Raw genomic sequence first — 20,990 nt, forward strand, 5'->3', positions numbered from 1 at the left:
TTACACAACTACTTACAAATGTGCGTTTAAGCACCCAACACACACCACCTACCACCCACAGCCAGCCGTATTTCCCATTTCCATCGCTTTTCCTGCGTGTCTGCAACTGTTGCATATTGCAGTGCGTGCGCTGCCTTTATTGTCCCGATGTTAATGGAAACACCTGCGGAGAAGTCAGCCCCGGAGTCCGTGAACGAGTGCCAGTCATTGTCAGGGGAATCTGGCCGGGATTGCGGGGTGGGGCTGGCTGTGGAGCTGGTTGTGGACCTGGTGGTGTACAGCCGCCCTTAAGCTGCGTCATCATCTCCACGCCGGATGACAGCAGACGGACCGAGAATGGCATCTTTTGGGAGCGCTTTCAGGTAATGCCGGCGAGAGATCCATTTCACAAAGTGCAGCTAGTAAAAGTGTTTCTGTGTCAGCTGTTGATGGTGCCCAGATGCCCTGCTAATGTAAACGAGCCACGAGGGACACAAATTATAATTATGTTGAACTCTGATACGGCATATATGGGAGCTCAAATCCAATTCAATATAATGACATAGCTTATAAGCTCTATTGGAGTACTATTTCCATAATATATATTACAATTTTACATTCGTGCTTTATAATATTAAAGTTGCTTAACTTTTCTGCATTTTTACGTTTTCAATTAGAACAGCTAGCACGTATTAAATGTGTTATCTGTACTACCATTGAGTTTATCGATGCTAGCTTAGAAACTCATAAAAACCGGAGAAAATGAAACAACATGTGCGTGGGATAATATTTAAAAAAAAGGAACCCTAGGGAAGTTCTAGAACAGCAACTACCCTACGAAAAAACCAATGCAATCGTAACTAGTTTATGTCCCACCGATATAGTTCCAACCCTCCAGGTTAATGAGCTCCGAGTGGGGGAGCGGTTCAATTGAATTGTGTGCCGTAAGTTGGACAAACCCAATTAAAATTTCGACTGCCCGTTTTTCCGGCGATAAAGAAAGAATAGGGCTACCCAACCCCATTTACACCCCCCATTGCACAGGTGTTGCACAATTCCACTCGTTCCCGGGCACTCGACAGTGCACTTTGCACTCACTCAAAATTTACTCCAGTCTGGCGTGTTCCACTTTCACTCGTTCCGCGTGGACTCAACGTGCGCCTTGGCATATGCAACGCATTCAGTCGCTTGTGGGAGGCAGTTGCATTCGATTGCCAGCATTTTCATCAGCGGAAAAGCCAGAGAGCAGCGAAAAGCCGGACAAGGAGTGAGAAAGCGAGAGCGGAGAGGGAGAGGCAGAACACATTCGCTGGTTGGTCTTGGTCTTGGTACCACTCATTCGACACATTTTCCTTCAGTTTTCCCTCGGCAGCGATACCAGCCGTCGCTTACTTTTTCGTTATTCTGTTATTGCTGGCCTTTGTTTATTAGTGCGTGTCTTCGCTGCGAGCGGTTTTCGTAATTGAAACGAGAGCGACATAATTAAATTAAAATATACTCGCACTCAGTAGCGCACTAGCATCGATAGACGGGCCAACTAATCACATTACCAGCCATCAGCCATCAAGCCACCAGCCATCAGGCCATCGTCAGTCGGAAACCGAATCGCAGACCCGCAACACAAGACTCACAGTTCGCATTGCATACTTTTTGGCGCGCATCGAAATAAACACACCAATACGTACACCAATACAACACACCAACAAACACCATCAGGCTCGATTGCTGCGAGTGTGTATGAGTGTGCCTGTGTCTGTGCGAGAGTGCCTTCTAAAGTCGCCCATCCTGCGAAGCGACAAAATTCATCAACTCTTGTGTCTGGTGAGTTGACATAAAAGACAATAGAATTGCTGGCAATAAAAGGCAAAGCTTGAAGCTAACAAGAAAATTCCGGGAAAAGTGCCTCGGGCTGGTTAATGTTTTGGCAATGTTGGTGTGAAAATGTCAGACTAGATCGTGATCTTTAAACTACTGATCATTAAAGGTCTTACATGTTATCCGTGAATATATTTTTAAAAGGGATATTAAGTGCGAATAAACAAAGTTTTCGGAACAAATGCCTCGGTGTTTAAAAATATGATGAAATCATGAATATTTAATAATAATCCAATATGCTGTACAGTACTTTAAAATAACGTAGAAACGTAAAATGTGATTACACACAAATAATACCATTATTCTCATTTTATATTAAGAATTTTTCTCTCATCATTGACCTGCGCCATAAACACTTTTATATCAACTTTTACAAGATATTTTTTGTGGCTGTTTTCCACTTGAGTGGTTTTAAGTATCTGGAATGAATGTCCCTTTCATCGTATTTATTAATGCGATGAATTTCACAGAAACGCTATGGTCATCGAAGGTCCATGTCGTTAGAAATTTTGTAATTTGGTAAAGTAATGGGATTTTTCGATATTATTTCATGCTAGTAATAATAGTAATGCTACTCGTATAGTTGAGAAAAGGAGCTTCACAGCGAAGTGCACATAGCTACTACTTTTTTTATGTCCTGTATAGAATCCTAATATACTCTATTCAGCTGGACGTAATGCCGCCATTAAAAAAGTTCTCTATTAAGAGAAAGGAATATTCAAACTTTGTGAACCAAACTTCCGGAATGTCTGTGTTAACATACAGAACTCGGTCATATTATTAATTTGGAAAATATATAACGTATAATGGTCAATGATTATTGATTTTCTTTCACGCACATTAATTGCACGATTTTACTTAACGATTAATAGGATTATGATACAGAAGACGGAGGATAATATTAACCAGAAAATTTCCTTATCGAAGTGAAACAAGTGAACCGAAATTGGCATTCATCCGTGGCCCACTGAATGCAATCACTTAACCGACACCACCCATCCCACCCACTTATAATTCCCGCCCATCCCTGACGATCCAAACGCATCTGTGGTTAATGTGCGACAATTGTTCGATTTCGCTGCTGCTGTCTGCAGTTGCAATTTACTGCGCTGTAATTGTTTTACGTGCATGCATTAATTTTTTGAAGCACCACTGCAATTATGGGTAGTTTTTTTTACTTTTATAAATTTAAAAATCATTTTGATTTAACTCCATGTACTCGTTGGTGTTTGGTTAAATTGAACACATCATTCGTGTTTGCATGCTAAATTGAATGATTTAATTGCATGTGCATTAAATACGTGTTGTTTTACCTCTTTTGAGGGAACTCATCCAACAACCCATCGAAAATCGACTAAGGCAACGCAATCACATTCGCTCACAATTCGCATTTGTCGCGCCTCAATTATAGTGGAAAATATTTGCATTCCAATGCATGGGACGCGTGTGGGGATAGGGATATTTGCCTACGTGCCATTCGAAGGATATCCCAACGAGGTCCTTTAGGTAGGGGCTTTGACGTGGGCTTTTCCATTTCGCATTGTCCACGTTTAAACGCGGAAACGGGAATTATGCATGTTGCATTTAATAATTCATTAAATGAGTGAAAAAATTAAACACGATTGCGACGTATTCATTTTGGTTGGTTTGGTGTAATGAATGAATAATATTTAATGGCATTTTTTATGCAGCTCGTCCTGCTTGGGGAAATTCATTGAAATGGAATTTGCAAATAGCCAAGCATTAAATAAAAACAATACATTTTTTCTATTTCTATTCAATTTTAAATGGGCTTTTGATCTGATAGAACTTAATGCTTCAAAATTTATTGTTTAAACGGCAGTTTCTTCTGTGACGTTCGTATACACGATAAGAGGAATGTTCACTCTACGAAATTGCCAAGAAAAACGTATACATAATTTAATATAATATTATTTTCTGCTGAGACGGCAGATGGCCACTGGTCGAGCCACAATAATGCATAGATAATGCGCCAGCCGGCAGACTGCGTCTCCAACTAACCTTCCCGATTTTCCACCGCCCGCTGTCGTTGCCCCGAGTGAGCCAGATGAAAAACTGCATTTTCCCGGGTTCCGGTTGCTCCTGCATCAACGAATTATAATTGCAAGGGCTCCAGATTCAGCTCCAGCTTGGCCGGCAGTTTGCATAGGAACAGGAATGGAGGCGGGGCTGGTCAGTTTCAGCGTGCGTTTGCAAAAGTCATAAAGAATGCTCCATCCTCTCACCCGATGTCCTTCTAGCAGGGAGTCGCCGACAAGTGCCAGACAAGTTGACGTTTTTGGTCCGCGAGTCCTGCTCCTCAGCCTGTTTTTCAGCCACTATTTTCTCGCCGTAGAAAGTATGTTAATAAAAATTTTAATTTATCGCCAGGCATAAAAAGTGGCAAAGTGCTGGGTGGGCAGGCCCTTCGTTTTCCCTGCCGTTTTCCTTGCTGGGATATTTTCATATTTTCCATTTTTATATTCCCTCTGTGCTTTAACACGCACAAAACGCGTTCGTTGGCTTCGCCATCGTTTGAGCGCTCAATGGCCTCTGCACTCAGAAAAAAATATAGTAATCTACAAAACTGCCAAGAAAAACGTATTATATTTATATTATTACATAAATATTTAATGATTTCATAAGTACTCTTCTTTTAAACTATACACTAATCGAGTGTTATTTTCCGGCTTTTGAAATATGTTCGCTTATTCCAATAAAAACGTGATTAATTACCAATATTTTAGAGTGCACTTCCCTTTGTCGATCGTATTGACGGTGTCAGTGACGCCCTCGTCCACTTAGGAATAGCCGCCCCACTGAACGGGCGCCTCATCGATAATAGTTTCAAGAGTTTTTCGGCCAAGCCAAATAGAAATGCACGCCAAGTTCCGCCCGCAGATCCCTACCCCAATTGCAGCCCCCTTGAAGAACGCCCTCCAGTGAAAGTAAAGCAATGTGGGGCGTGGCGGCGAGGCGTCCACTTCAAAGTTCGATTTTCTGTATTGAAAATTGGCGTGCATTAGTTACAGACTTTCCAAAGAGCTTCTGCGGGGAGATGATGAAGGAGTGCTTTCTAGAGGGCGATGGGTGATTCGGGTTAAAAAAAAGTATATGTATACATATTTCGATTTTCATTGCTAATCCTTCAATTAGTGGTGTATCTTAAAGATAAACAAATATTTTTGTAGTTGGTTCGGCAGTTGTAAGCTAAGACGAAAAATTAAAGATAAAATGAAAATCATAGGTCTGCTTTATAAGCCGAAGTGATGAATCAGCCTTTGAACTCGTTTGGCTTTTAAGATACAATCAGTACATGTGATCAATCATAGCTAGCCGCACTTATTTGTACGTTTTCGTATTTCCATTTGCCCAGATTAGCATCACCGCTGTTTTACAAATGAAATCACAAATCAAATCACATAAATATGCCCCTCCATCCGCCTGACTGCACACATTTTTGCCCAGCAGCCCCATCAATGTGCGGTGTACATAAAACCAAACGTAGTAGATAGGTCCTAAAATTGTGTCAGCTCGTAAATCGCACTGGCTAATAAACTCGTGCTGTTCAGATGGCCCTGTCGCATTATAAATAACACACGCGACATGGTGGCTGGATTTCCAGCCACGAACCGCATCAACAAATGCAACTATAAGCGGAAGTGCAGGCACAGAATTTGCTCCCTCCATCCGGTTTCCGTGCGGTGTCTCTTTCTTCGCTGCGTCTGTCTCGCTCTGGCCCGGGTTCAGCGTAGCAGAAGTTTGATAAATTAAATTTTACAACCCTCGACTCGAATTGCGACATTTCGTGCCGTATTTCCTTTTCTTTCCCAACCAACTATTAGAAAATGTAATAATAAAATATTTAATGACCTTCTCTTTGGGGCAAAGCAAACAATCGTGTGCGGTTCTCGATAAATGTTGAATGACCAAGGAAGGGGTTCTTCTTTTCTCTATTCTTAAGGGGAAACAAACAAAATGCTTCCACTAATGAAAATTTATCAACCTATAGTAAACTGAAATCTTAAAGGTTTTGCTGTTGTTAACTCGGTTTAGCTTTCAACTTAAAATATCAAATGAATTTTGTTGATAAGCTTAATTTTCGTTACCCATTTATTTAATTTCAATAAATAATTAGATTTGCTAACAAATTAATTATATCCATTGTCATCCCTTTTAAATAAACAATTTAATCCGTCGGAAAAGAAAACAGGGATTATCGCTTCCGTTTTAGTTTTACTCCAATTAAAACCATTAATTACGCCTGGCTATAATATGTTCAATTTGCCTGTTTTCCGCTTAACTAGATTTTTAATTGCTATTTGTGCAACATATTAAAAGAATCCACCAACACTACCATACAGCCAACTCGCACAGGCAAACGCGACTGGAGGTGCAGACTGGCAATAGGGTGAGAAATAGCAGCATAATTTAGCATCAACGCCTTTCAAAGTAGGCCAAAATACATAATCAGGGGGCGTGGCAGAACATGGCAAGCGGAAAAACCCAGAAATTGCACCGAATAAAAATTGCAAAAATAGCGGAGAAGGAATGATTGTAACTGGGAATAGGAAGGAAGTGAAAAAAATCGGCTGCAAAATTATACGAGGCGGTGCTCGCACACAGCTGCAATTTTATTTCTTCTCCACGTGTATGTGTGTGTGCAGGTGGCTCCTTCGTGTGTGCGTGTTTATGTGTGCTTGTGTGTGTGTGGGAGGCAGGTCCTGGTCTACAGATAATTTCTCTGCCTTCACCAGTGCAGCGCCGAGCATTTTCCCAATGTATTTTTCGCAAAGTTTCCGGTACGCTCGGCAGCAAATTTATTGAACCATGAAATGTTTGTGTACGTGTCCTGGCCGAAGGATAGAAACTGACAAGCGGTGTCCCGGGCACGGGGAGTATTCCGGTCCGGATCGGATTCTGCTATAGAGTCACCTACGGAGGGGGAAGCTGAAAGGGCGATTTTGGTGGGTGGAAGGGCCACAGTTACCCTGTAAATGGGTGCCTATGGGAGACCGCTAATCAACATATGGGTTCAGCTACAAAACATTTCCGTTTATACCACGATAAATATATTTTATAGATTACCTAATGGTAGATTTGTAAATAAGTAAAAAACTTTGCTAAGATAACTAAGATTACAGTGAAAGTTGTATGTGATAAATCCAGGGTATCCCCAAGGCAAATACCCTGACTTTCGCGAGACTTTTCACTTGTTAGTTGTTGTCTTATTGCTTATTTGCTCAAGTTCTTTGGTCTGTCCCAACTTCTGGGGTTTCTCCGTGGCTCGTGTGCAAACTTTGCATTACTTTTAGCGATGCCCCTTGGAAAGTAACGTCCCATATCACCCACCTTTCCCCAAATGGAGAATCTCAATCTCCTGCACGTAGCTGCTTTGTTTTTTAGCTTTGAAAAATATTTAGTTGAACTTTTTATTTAACGCATCAATGGCCACTTGGCTTCAGCTGTGGAATCGACGTTAAATGGATCCAGAAGCTTCTTTTGTTGATTTCGAGGGGGGAAACCGAGAAAGGGTCGCAGTTATTTTGTCTTCTTTCCCCGGACTTGCCATCACTTTAAACTGCTTTTGCGGAATTTGTAGTTGTTGTATCTGTTACTGCCGCATGGCTCATAATTTTTCATTGCTGGCGGAGTTTCCCTCCGGCTCCGCTTTTCCATGAAAAATTGATGCCAGTTTCGATTTGATTGGATTTGAAATGCTATCGAAGTATATTGAATTGCTTTTGCCATGGGGTTGGTTGCTGCAATCAGGGGTTAATAGTTGCTGGCTGACATTGAAGTTTCTCCGATTTTCATGGCTTGGCGGTAATTGTTCTATGGATTTATTTAAACGTCGCCCAAGGAGATCTGAAGCTTAGATCATTCGCAGGTCATTAGTTCACCTGTACCTGGGGTGACCATCATTGCATCTGCATCCTTTGAGTGTCCTCTTGTTATCCAGAATTGCATAATAAATTGCAAGGCAAATGTGCATGCAAATTATGTGCTTGTTTGTGTGTAAGATAGGAGTATCTGAAATGAGTGACAAGGTGTGGGCAAGTGACAGGGTCAAGTGTCTTAAACGACTGTCAATGACACCCTGAGATGAGCTCTGAAACTATTTAAACGAGTGCTCTCAAAGTAATTCAAGCTTCACTAAGTTTTAAGCACTCCGCTTAAGGACCTCAATAAAAAAGCAGAGCAGCGAACTCCATTCATTAGCAAATCTCAGCTGGCCGTCCACTTTGAGCAACTCTATTCAGGCCAGTGCAGCTTGGCTAATTCAATTAACCACCTCTTTTGAGGCGCGTTTTGAACTCAGCTTGGCTTGCCCCGGACTTGTTCACCTATTGATCGCCCATTCAATTATTTGCGTCGTCATTCAGCCGTGGTCTTCCTCGGGGGCGAGGGACGTTGCTGGGCTGTGGGTGGTGGAACGGCCTTCAGCCCGCTGTGCTGTTAACGAAAATGCCAGACAAAGGCGCCAATCCCGACCCCGCCAAACCATCCGGATAATGCAACTTGGCATTTCTATGGATGCCTCGACATCGCTGCCGTGGCATTGCTTGGCACTATATCAAACCCACATCACCCCCTCGTTGCCACCCAGCCACCCAGCCACCCAAACACCCCACCGCCTACAACCACGCCCCCTGTGCGTTGCGCTTTTCGGTTGTTCCAATTTTCAGCTTTCGGCTTTTGGGGGAGCGGGAAAAGCCGTTTGGGGATTCGTTGGCCAAGGGCCGAAAAACTGCCGTAAACTAAATTCAATTAGATTTTTTTTCGCTATCTTCCTCTCTCGCTTCCACTCCCTATACCTATTTCACTCCCTCTTCGACCTGTCACAATGGATTTGCATAGTCGAAATGGTCGAGAAGGAATTTGGGAGATTGGCTAGCAACATTTGTAGCATGTGTAAAAGAGAAAATTTGATTTGATTAAATGTTGCCCGGCAACAAGTGTGTTCAATTATCCCATCCCCTCTCGTACATCCCCCGTGGGCGCTAAGTGATTGGGGGCGTGGCACCGTTTTCGTACAATCACTTCAATTGCATTGTGCGTGATTGACTGACTGAATGAAATTGATGGGGAAGGATTTTCACATCTGACATTTGCACATAGAACAGCCAATTTGCGAAATGCTGTATGAGGATGGATGGCCATTAGAGCCAAAACCAAAGTTCGTAATTGTTTAAAATTCAAACTCATGGATTCCTTTTAAACAAACTTTTAGCCCAACTATTAGTTATTATTTAATAGATGATAGCATGTTAGTATATTAGGACATTTTGACCGAATTCGCAAACAGCTGTATACTATACTGTTAGTCCAGCAAACAAATTTAGTCACTTAATAAATTCTGAGCTTACGAGCATATCTAATATTGAAATGTACCTGTGGAAACAAGGCTGCTAGGAATACTATCTCAGTAATTGAAATGGAAATCTCTGCACTAGCTTTTATTATAGTGTTCATAGGTGCATCTTTCTTCATCCTTGGTGTGGCAAAGCTCTATTAATTACATTTGAAAATAAATGGATACACACAAGCAAGAAACAAGGATAACACAAAATTTATTTCTTATTTCCTTAAAACTTTGGGGCTCTCAATTAAAAATGCACAAAATGCTCTTCCAGGCATCCTTGAGCTCTAAACTAGAATCAAAAGACTGTTCATCTGCAGTCCGTATATTTTTTTTTATCTCTTTCCCCCATCCTCTATCTGTTTCTCTCTACAAAATTTATGGCTCAAGCTTTAAGTAAATTGTATCGGATTTAAAACTAAGCACTCGACAGAAGACGACGAACCACTAACTAAATGGCTCTCTGCCTGTGTGGATGTTTGTGTGTAGGAATTAGGATACATGTTTCGAAAAAAATTATTTTTTTGAACATCACTAATTGAATAATAGGATTATTTTGCATGTTCCTTCGAAATATGATTGATATTGCACCCTCTTGTTGCTTTTGGGCTTCGGCTTTTTAAAAGGAAATGCTGTAAATCTTGTTACAGTATCATATACAAACTAATTAAATTGGTTGCTGTGTAGGTTCGTGAGCCTGTGTTTTGACGTAGTGTGTGTTGGGTAGGAAAACACATCCAAATCCGAAAAGTAACCAGACCGCGCAGCAGTTTGTTGTACTTTGCTGCATACTTTGTGGCGCACTTAAATATGCAGACACACACACACACACACACAATCACCAGCTCGCACAGTCTGACACGCACACAGATGCAGAAGCCGAGCTGCAGTGTGCAATGTAATTCATTTTTGACATACGTAACGCACAGAACTCAGAGGAAAGGAGAAAGAGGAGGGTGAGGAGTGGAAAATCGTTTTTCTTTTAATATAGGATCTGTGACTGTGGTATTGCGTGTGATAGTCGATATAGCAATATCCTAGTCTTCAATCATTTAAGATTCCATATGTCAATTCATAAACTAATTTTCACATAGGATTGCAAGAACTAGGCTAACTAACCATTTCAATCAACTTTTCTTTAGAGTTAAAAAAAATGTTTACATATACTTCTAAATCAGTAGCACGCTTCAATTTGTAACTAAAGTAGAGCTGATAATACGAGTCTCCTTTAATATACTGATGTTAGCGAACGAGACGTCAATATACCCGACATCTTCTTGAATACTGGGTACGAAAGGGAAGAGAGCAGAATGAATGAGGAACTCTCGGCAGCTGCGAACACTTTTACATATTTACAACTTAATACCTTGCCCAATGTTTGCCAGTGTGTGCGGTGTGTGTGCGAGTGTGTATGTAGGAGAGCTTAACTTTGCATGCTGCAAATAATTAAAGCATAAAAGAAGGCGCTGCAGACAGGAGCCGACTAGGATTGGGGGAAAGGACGAAACGGAAAGCCAGCAGCCAGCAGCCAGCTGAGCAGCATGTTACCATGTTCTGAAAGTTACCATCGTGTCAACCGTTGGGCGCCATCCTTTGAAGCTCTCAAGGAGCGAAGGACGAGGTGCGGGAAGGCTTGGAAAAAGGGCGGGAGGAGGAGGGGCTGGCCGCAGAAGCAACTCCTTGTTGAATGTGCAAATGAGCTTGTCCTGGTTTGGCTGCTACCTTCCGCACTGGTGGCATATAGCCCAGCCCTGTTCCTCGCTCCAAATTGAATATTTTAATGCAAATTTAATGGAGGTTTTTGTTTTCTGCCCGGCATCCCATTTAATTTTGTCTCAAGTTGTACTTTCAGTTGCTTTGTTGCTGCTCTATGGCAATGGCTCCCCGGGGGCTCCTTCCGGCTCACATCCTCACATTCCGGCCGGAGTGTTGGGGGATATGCATGTAGTTTTTGCGTGTCGGTAGTTTGCCTGCATCTTGAGCAGGAAATTTGCAAGATAATTGCTTCAGCAGTTCGGGTAGGGTATATTTAAATTCGCTCTGGGCGGCGAACTTATCTAAAAACTATGTGGTTCCCTGTGGGAAATGGTCAAGTTTTTTATCTAGGGATCCCAAAAACTGCCTTAAACGTACGAAACTTGCAGTTTGTTTAGGACTCGTTCAAATAGTTCTTCATCCTTGGTCTTTATACTTCTAAGTTTGTAGGTATATTTACCATTAGGCATTTGAAATTCTTCACTTGATTGACTTTCACTGAATTTGCAGAATACTGATGACCCAACTAAGCTTAAATGGCATTTGTAGTTCCTACGCTTTGCCTTTGAATATCACTCATTGAAGACAGTTTCCCGATGAAAAAGTGTCATTAGTGCTGCACTTCTTTCTTTCCTTTCGACCCCTGACCTTTTGTTTCGTCTTACTGTGCACTCAGTGAAGCAGTTAACAGTTATCGCTTGTCCGTCGTACATCTCCATCTTCCGCCTAACTATTCATCATTGTGCTTGGCAGTGCAATAGGATATTGGGTTCACCTGCAAGGGCCGTTTGAAAAAAGGGAAAGCCATCCGACCATTAACAGGCTAGGCCAAAGCCAAACAAACACGGTCAACAGAGTGAGAGAAGAGGGGCAGTGATAGTAACTGAATTGTCACATGAAACGATTTTAATTGCATTTTTGTAGCCCGTTTTTCTTCCTTTGCTTTTTCATTCTGCACTTGGCATCAACGGTTGGCAAACAAACAATAAACAAACAGGCAGGCAAACGAGAGATAAACAAACAGAGCGCCAATGATACGGCTAAAAAATGATGGTACTTCACCAACGATTTTTGCCTCAGTAGTCGGGTAGTAAATTTAATAGCCTCTGGGCCTGACATTTGGATCGTTTGATTTATGTCATTTTAAGAAAGAAATACTGGCCAAGTTTGCCAAGTCCCTTGCTAGCTTTAAGGTGAAATTCCTTTAATACGTGATGCAATGAAATCCTCATTAGGGCAGCCATACCTGGGCATTGAAAAGGTGAAATTTGGGTGGTATTGTGTAAATCACGCATACGCCACGTTGTGCGTGTAACGGCATGTTTGCGTTAGACGTGCGATGTTGTCTTATTTCTAGCTAAATATATAACGCTGATTTAAAAATAATTACTTAATACTAATACTTAAGAGAGTATTTAGAATATAAAAATCTTTTAAAGCGTATGACATGTGTTTTTCATCTCAATATTTTACTACATAAAATTTCATATCTACTGCTTAATTCAGACAGCACTGCTTTAAATTGTCCCCAATTCCGTACTTGCCCACGTCTGTCGACTGTCCGTGTGAATTATGTGTACATTTGAAATTGTTGGCCATAATTTAACGCATTCTAAGCCTGCTAATAAGCCAGGTTAGTCCAGGCATTCAGCGACTTACCCACACAAATGCCAACAGATTGCAAGACCCAAAAACCGAACGTCATTATACCGTATTTTAATCATTAAGCTCTGCAAATTGATTTAGCAAAATGTGCGGGCTAGTTTGTTCAGTTTGTTGGTGGCGGTGGGTCCTCTGCATCGCACTTCATCGCGGCTCCAACAACTCATAGTCGGTCTGCTTGTTTGCGGTTCTTGTTAGTTGTTGTCGACACTCTCGCAAACCCAAACCTCTCTTTAAACCTGCGCCAAAAACTTTGCCCGTTGAAAGTTCTTTGGGACAAATTGTTGTTCGCATCGCTATAGACGTCGCTGCAAAACAGTGAGAAAAAAAATTACTATTTTTTTTTCGAAAAAGCAGTCTTCCTAAATTCCTAGCTTAAATTCGGACGATTTATTTGTAAATACTTTCATGGGTATCTAAAATACCAATTTGTATAATCTTCCGATTATATATGGATTTTTCTTAGTGCAGCTTCGGGTTTTGTTTCAGTTTTAGCGCTAGTTGGTTGAAGTGCTTGCAACCGCAAAAAGGTAACCGAATGAAACGTCGCTAATGACTGGATAAATATTTGTGCTTCCATGTTTGGATTGCTTCTTTAAAACGTGACAAGCGCGATTTGGACAACATAACGAAAAGTTTTGCCAACTTTCAAGTTATAATTAAATGAAAATGGGTTTAGATAATTGTGATTTGATTACTGTGGTGGAAAGTTGAGAAGTGGCAAAATGTTGTGAAAAATTAAGTGACATCAAACGTTTTTGTACAATTTACTCTTTAAGCTTTCTAAAGAATTACATAAAATACTATACCAAATCTACTTTTTAACGGGCACCCGTATTATCAGTAAGGGTTCCGCTCGCCTTTCCGAATCCCTTCCCATCCAATTAGTGCAGTCTGCTCCTTTTTATGCATGTTAATTCTCTTTACACGCTTTTCTTCAGTGAAATTCTTTGGAATTTTAGCCACCTTTCAATTTCTTGAGCCAACAATGAAAATATGCCCTAAAGTATTTCGTGTCGAGCGGAAAGTTTCCGCATTTAAAATTAAGCTAACAAGCTGAAATCGTTTCTCGCACCCCAAATGGCAGCCTCAGTCAGTCTGAGGGACATTCTTGGCTAATGCCAATTATGGTAACAATATCGGAGGGAAACAGGCTCAAAGTGGGCCCGAAGAAATGCCCAAATTGGTGGAAAAATGGCAAGTGACCATTAAAGGGGGACTGGGGCTATCTATTAACGAGCACATGGATGCTACTACCATGTTCATGCCTTTTCAGATTGAGTAACTTCTCAAGCAGAGCTCACTATTTGTATGCCTTATCGGGGGAATCCTGGGGAAAAAGAATCACTTGACTTGTCGCAGTTGTCCTTGTCGCTTTCAGAGACCCTATTTTATGAGGCGTGGGGGTGGATGGCGGTTGGCCGGAGAGGGGGTGCCAAAAAACTTGAACGCCTGTTGACACACACGCGAAAAACTTAAGCGCCAGGGGCGAGTGGGGTAAATACTTTGGTTTGTGGCTGCCGCTTGTAGCCGCCAAAAACATTTTGCTAACGATTTATGTCCGTTGCATGCTGACTTTCTCAACCCCTCGCCGCCCCCGCATCTTTCGCCTGCAGACAAATTTCTGCTAGTTTTTCAGTCGAGTTGGGTTGCTCCTGGTGCATCGGTGCTTAATGGCGCATTGCCATCATATTGGGTTTCAGGACAGCCGCAAACGGAGGGCTCAGGCAGGGATAGTCGATGGCGGCAATAGCTCGAAGCAATTAGTTTAGTTTTACGTTGAAGATTTGCCATCGAGGCTAAATGGGGCTCTTCGGTGACAGTTTCCTCCCCAAACACCACACTCCTACTGTCCCTTTCCGTTTGGTATTGCACTTTAAGTGGTGGCGATGATGTCAGGGATTAGTTGGTGACTTAAGCAGCCAGGGGATAAGAGAAGACATTGGATTTTGCTGGGGTAAACTCCTGCAGAGCAAAGTACCTGTGTAAAGAGAACCACTGAGGCAAACTGCACTTGATTTAATTCATTAACCAAATAAGGAAAAGTTTTGAAAAGCAAATGCGTTTTGAACTTTCCACATTGCACCAGCTTTATGTTTGCATATCGCAGGAAATCGTGATTAAGTTGGATGAATTTTTGCAACTGGATGCTAAAATTATTGTCTGGTACTAGCCAGTATACTTTAAAGAAAATCTAAAAAACATTAAAGCTCTATAAAATAAACTGGCTACACAGTTTATATATTTGATTGGAGTCTTTAATTTGTGAAATGTGTAAAAGCCACTCATCAATTATCCCGAACTTTGTACTATTCAACCAGCCAGCCACATTTGCACTTTCAATCCCGCCCCCTTTACATCGAATCCCTTTGGTGGGACAACTTTGAAAAGTTTTAATTAAACCAACTTTAAAGCTTTTAGTGTTCCTGCTGGTCAGTGCTGTCAACATGTGCTAGGACATGCCAGATGGGATGGAGAGGACCATGCTCCATATAAACTTCCCCGCTGTAACTCCGCCACATAAGCCTCCAAGACCTCCACATGGGCTATATTAAATCTGAGCTGTTTTACAACAATTTTGCCATTAACACATTTGGCCAACAGTGTCACCAGACACTGAGCTTTAAGCTTTTCTGGAAAAACAAAAATTGCAAACAACCCGCAGGTTGTCGAGAGGAGCAACTTTTCCTCGAAGCGGCAAAAGCAGATTGGGTTAAAGCCTAAAATCCTTTAGCAACCTGACAGCTGTAGAAAAGCGAGGTTGGTCCTTTGGCGGAAAGAAGAGGGAAATGGAGAGCGGGTAGTTGGCTGGGTGAAAGATGCAAACAAGCCGTGTGAAGGGGTCCATAGACAATGGACCGAGGACTCTGGACCTGTGTCAAAGTTGCCCATCGAAGCGACAAAAAATGATGTATCAAACTGGACAGGAAAAAGGCAGCTGAGGGGGGCGCGTTGGGACTGCCCAGTTCGTCCTTTTTGTATTTAAAGTTACACCTACAGAAGCGTCAGCTGTGCTTCGGTGTCATCCTCATCCTAGGGCTGTCATGTTGCGTCTTTAGACGGTTCAGTGGGTTTAGCGCAGGTCCTGCTCCTCCTCGTTATCCTTTTTCGTTTGTGATGTGGCCTATATCGAAAAACTCATCCAGTTGTTGCCGTTTTCTGCGGCTTTTTATTTGTGTGATTTTATTAGATTTTTATCATGCATTGATAATTTTTTTTATTTGTTGGTAGGTTCTAATTTTCTTAAATACAGATCTTCTAACGCTTAACATTCTGTTATGAAGTTGAAGTGCTATTTCTGTTCTCGCATGCGATTTTGGATGCCTGTTAATGCTAACAACGTCTGTAAGGGTTTGTGTCCTTGCTCAAAGACGACTGTAAGTTATCTTATACTGTTATGCTAGCTGCTATATAACATAGATGTCACTTGTTCTTAGTATTAAACAAGATGTGTAACTAAATATTAAATTTAAAATTTATAAAAAATGTTGTAAACTTTCAAATAATATAGCCCATTAGCCGTTTGCTTGATTAAACCAGAAACTTGAATGCCCATTTCCTGGAATGGCTTCTTGGTTAATCTCTTTCGCCTCCCTGCCTTTATTTAATCATCCCCAAAGTATCTAAACTTTTGCCCTTTATCTCACCTATTATCTCCATCACTGTCCGAATCCACCCCCCAAAAGGGCTCTCTTTAATGCCGGCCCAAGTGTAAACACCAAAAATTAATTGTCTAAAGACACGCAAAATGCTTCTTGGTTTTTCGCCCCGCATTTTCCGCTCTCTGGCCCTTGGCCAGGGATATTTATGGAACACGAAAAGGAGCCAAACATCTTTAGCTAGGTAAACATGGTGGAATGAAATTTTCATAAATTACAACACGTAAGCCGGTCCAAACTGACGAAAATGCGTGGAAGCGAGGGATTTTAGTGGGCAGTGCAGTCTCAGCTGTTCGGTTTTCATTTGCATTATGAAGTTTTTAGCTAAGAGGGCGCGCCCTTTTTATGCCCTGCTCGATTTCCGTACTTTCCCCCACGCTTTGCGGTTGTAAACAAACGCTTTCCACCCTGTAAAAGTCAACAGAGTTTATGGCAGCCTTGTAGGCGGCACTGTTAGCCTGCATAACGTGCTCCCAAAATTTCTCTCTATCGATTTGTTATGCATGCTCTGCGCAATCGCCACTCGAATTTGGCTGCAAACTGGGACCGGGAAATGTTTTTTGGGGATATAGGGTGCCGAACTGCGGCTCACAGCGCCCAAAAGTCACCCTATCACCGCTCATCTCATCAAATTAGCACGCCGAAACGAGAGACAGCCTTTGCAGCTTTTTATGGCAAGGGCTCTCTCCTCACAAATACCCCCAAAGTGGCGCTCTCTCACGCTCTCTCGTACAATTTCATCTTTGCAGGGGTGGTATGTGGATAAATTTTAGCCGCCATGGATCCCAGTGCTCTACAAAACATGGATCGGGACGCATTAAAGAAGCAAATCGAGAATATGAAATATCAGGCCTCCATGGAGCGCTGGCCGTTATCTAAATCCATAGCAGAGTGAGTAAAAATAATGCAAAGAATATTAACAAAATATTTAAACATCAAGTTGTGAAAGTTGTAGAAAAGTCGCAAAGTGCTATTATTAAATGGAATTCAGATCAGAAACTGTTCTATTTTCAGTGTCTGTGCTTGTATTTGTGAAAGTGTTGGTATGTGCTTGGTTTGACCTACGACCCCATTAGGCATTTGCATCTCGTCTAGACTGGAACCCAGTGCAAATCTGAGTTTTCCCAGATTCGTCAAGTGACTGTCCGCAAAGTATTCTCACACGTGTGCTAAAAGCCAACACCTGAGTTGGCCAAGAATTTTTGCCGCTTGCTTGCTAAATATTTACACAAATATAAAGCCGTCGTGTTGTTGTCGTTGGCTCACAGCTTTTTCGAATGACAACGACTGCTACGTCTCAGACTCCCTTCTATCGCTGTGTGAGTGCGTGTGGGTGTGCGGTCCATCCATGTGTGTGTGCATGTCCTTGTGTAGACATTGGCTAGACATGAGCGGAGCCAACCCTCCTCCGATCACCCTACACGGAATAGAGGAAAAACGTCAAGTGAAATTCTTACTTTGCTACAAGAAATTACTCAGGAAACGGATTGCAAACGGGTTTTGCCAAGGTGCGAAGGATTTAAATGGTCGCCGTCGGTAAATTACTTTTGCTGGATGACAAATTCCTTCCTTCTGATGACTTTCCTGCCATTGACTTTCTTTTAATTAGCAATTCAGTGGAACGAAGAAGGCTCACTATAAGAAGCAAGAAGCTTTGCTCAGGAGTATATATAGAATTCGAGGTGTTTTTCTTTCTATGAATAGAATTTCTGTCATTTGAGTTGTCCTAGCCCATTTTCGTTAGTTGATTAGATAAAATCAGTAGAACAAATTACACCGCACATCTCATTTTAGTTTTTAAAAGAGGGTTTAGCTGACGATTGTGGAAAACAACAAAAAAGCTTAGTGATTCATGTGAGTCGGAGATTATGAATCGTTTACCATTGAAACATACCATCATATACTATAATTAAATATGTTAAAAATAAATAGAAAAAAGATGGTATGTCTCCGATGAGTCATATGATTTGCAAATGCAATGTTTCCGAAGTAAAGAGAATAAAAAAAGGTGGTGGCGATGAGTCATATGAATTGAAAATTCAATGTTTTTGAAGTACAACAATCGTGAGATTTCGTTCTTAGAGAATACCTATCATTAAATTTCATAAATTTAAATACCGCTTAGCTTTCAAAATGTTATACATGTTGTACTAAAAATTATTACTTAAAAGTGATGGAGAGCATATTTCTGAAATATTCTAGGCGAAATGTTAATTAAGAAATCAAGATAAATTGCATTTTGTTTTCCGTTCAAACGCATCAGTTTCACTAAAATATTTGTGTTTTCTAGGTCTCTTTTCGTTTTGTTTATTTATGTGGTCCATGGTATTGCAAATAAATTTTGCAGCTATCTTTGCGGAAGCCGTATATTTTATTTTAAACTTTTATAGGCGGGAACGAAGCCTGCATCATAAATCACAATTAACACTGCTGCTTTCTAATGGCCGGCTTTTAATTTGGCTCTGGGCCCGAAGGCAAATACCCACCCACGTTTAGCCCCACGGATTGCGTTTCTAATGTCATCTTTTAAATAAACACCCAACCGAGGACCGAGCGGACGTCCTCTGATTTAGTTAAACATTTAGTCAGCAGCTAATTATGAATAATTAATTGGCACACAGTGAGTCTGCGCCCTCCGCTCCACCGTTCTTACTCATTCGGCTTGGTGGCTCAACTCCGACTTAATGTGGCCCAAGCTGGCTCCAAGTGTGTGCGTTGGTGGTACTCGCCAGCGGCTTTCATAAATAATTTAACACCCGACTTTAGACTCGCTTACCGCCGCCTTCAGGCGCTGTTCGGCCACACCCACATACGCCTACCGCCAAAGCCCCTCGGATTTGCCAATTTACAGTTGAGATTCTGTTTCTGTTTACTAATTTGCAATGCGTCGAGATGGGGCTCTTTTCAATTAGGCGAATCTGCTCACGCTTCTCATTGCTCTCAGCTTATTTGGCTGCATAATTCCCTCTTTTTTGCCACATTCAGTTTTCAGTTTGCTACTGAGTCACGTTGGCTCATAGTTTAGAGGTGTTAATTACAGAAACGTACAAATCTAGAATCTACCAGGGATGGGTGTAAAGTGTAATTAAGCGTAATGCTATTAAATGTGGCCACATATGTGCTAGATACCGCAAAGATTATTTTTCGCAACAAAATATTATAAAATGTACGCGTTTTCAAGTAACGAATTATACAAAATGGAAATTTGTGTTGAGTACGAACGTGTGGCATTCTACAAACTAAGTTTAAAGACTTTATGTGTAATATACAAAGAGACTAGCAAGTATAATACGGAATCATATTTGTTGGCTTAATTTGATTTTCAAGCCACAATTTGATGGAATAATCGCCGGAGCAAACTGCCAATTACAAAATAGTTTCAATTATAAAATGTCAAAACCGCAAACTCTGTTATTGTTTCGTTTAATATTCTAAAAATGAAGTGTCGCCAGTTTGTCGCAGAAAAGTTGATAAACGATATGTGAGAGACAACAAATATCAATGTTGAAGTGGCCAAATTTGCAAATTTGTTTTATCTGGTATTTCATGATTTTTGTTTATTCATCGTACTCCATTTCACAAAACAGCAAACATTTGCCACTTAATCAGCTCACAAAGGGGGCAAAATTAGACGGGTCATCCGTCATTGACATATGTCAAACTTTGCAAAATCAAAGTCAATTAAATTTTGAGAGCGGTATCGAGCGTTCCTGATTGATGGTCGCAATTGCACAAGACTGACCACAAAGTGGAAGCCAACGGATGGGGGATAGTAGGTGGCTGATTGGTTGGGTGGACGAAGAATGTACTCGTTAAGTGCAGCAAACACCGCACATTACGCCGATTTGTTGCAGGCAACGCAGCAACGAAATGGAACCCGAAACCGGCACACACACACACACTCTCACCAACTTATGTGGAGTCCTGCAACCCATGATTGATGGACGAGCATGGGTTTGTGTTGGAACCACAGAAACCACCGTGCGTGACAAGCTTCTGCCCGCAATTTCCCCTCATCCCGTTCCTGCCGCTCCAGTCGGTTCCGTTCTGTTTCGTTTTCGTCCTGTCGGCCGTTCGGGCGTCGTAGACAAAATGTTGCATACCTCCAGGCGCATACATTTCACCTTAATGTTTGGTCAGGACGCATGTACGCTGGTATCGTGGGGCGGTTGCCTCGGGTGCCTCCGGCGCCTTTCAGCAAAACTTTGCCATGGATCGCAGGTGTCCAGCGGAGAAACTTTTACTTTACATCGCCTGAAATGAATTTCAGTTCACTTCACTCGCAAACTTCTTCCGCTGCTGCATATAATTCTTGGCGCTTCGCAATTTATTTGTGGCTGCTGGTGCTTTTTTCCTCGCTCATGCAATGTGTGGCGTATAAATAATGCAGAATGAGACACTGGGCTACAAAATATGGGAAACGCTTTGGAGCGCATTTCAAGCGGAAAATTATGTTACTTTTGTGGCTGTTTGGGTTTGGGGCTTCTTGTTCGGAATGTTCCGTATATATCTTTATGGCATTTCATATTTTACTGCCTCTCACTGGCGGTTTATGGCCGCCCGCCACGCCCCTTTTTTCTTGCGGTTTATTATGCGCTGTAAATTTTTCCCGCGGCAGCGAATGCATTTTGCTTCCTCTAATCTTTGTTGCATTTGGGCTTCGGTATTGCGAGGAAAGTACTTTGCAAACATAAAAC

General features: G+C 41.7%; 1 protein-coding gene and 1 pseudogene across 2 annotated transcripts in view; both read left to right on the top strand.

The window, feature by feature from the left end:
- Positions 1-147: 147 nt before the first annotated feature.
- LOC117137190 lies at positions 148-3,997 on the top strand (annotated as a pseudogene).
- The window catches only part of LOC117146300 (guanine nucleotide-binding protein subunit gamma-e), a 34,603-nt gene continuing 14,784 nt past the window's right edge, over positions 1,172-20,990 (top strand). Inside the window, exons 1-2 of one of the 2 annotated variants that reach the window (XM_033312336.1) lie at positions 1,172-1,291; positions 17,043-17,184. In XM_033312336.1, the coding sequence (XP_033168227.1) occupies positions 17,072-17,184 (113 nt within the window). In that variant the 5' untranslated portion in view covers positions 1,172-1,291; positions 17,043-17,071. Of the gene's footprint in view, positions 1,292-17,042; positions 17,185-20,990 lie in introns of those variants that run through there. The other variant, XM_033312344.1, reaches the window with a different exon arrangement.

Source organism: Drosophila mauritiana, chromosome 2L (assembly GCF_004382145.1).
Source record: "Drosophila mauritiana strain mau12 chromosome 2L, ASM438214v1, whole genome shotgun sequence".
Lineage (NCBI taxonomy): Eukaryota > Metazoa > Arthropoda > Insecta > Diptera > Drosophilidae > Drosophila > Drosophila mauritiana.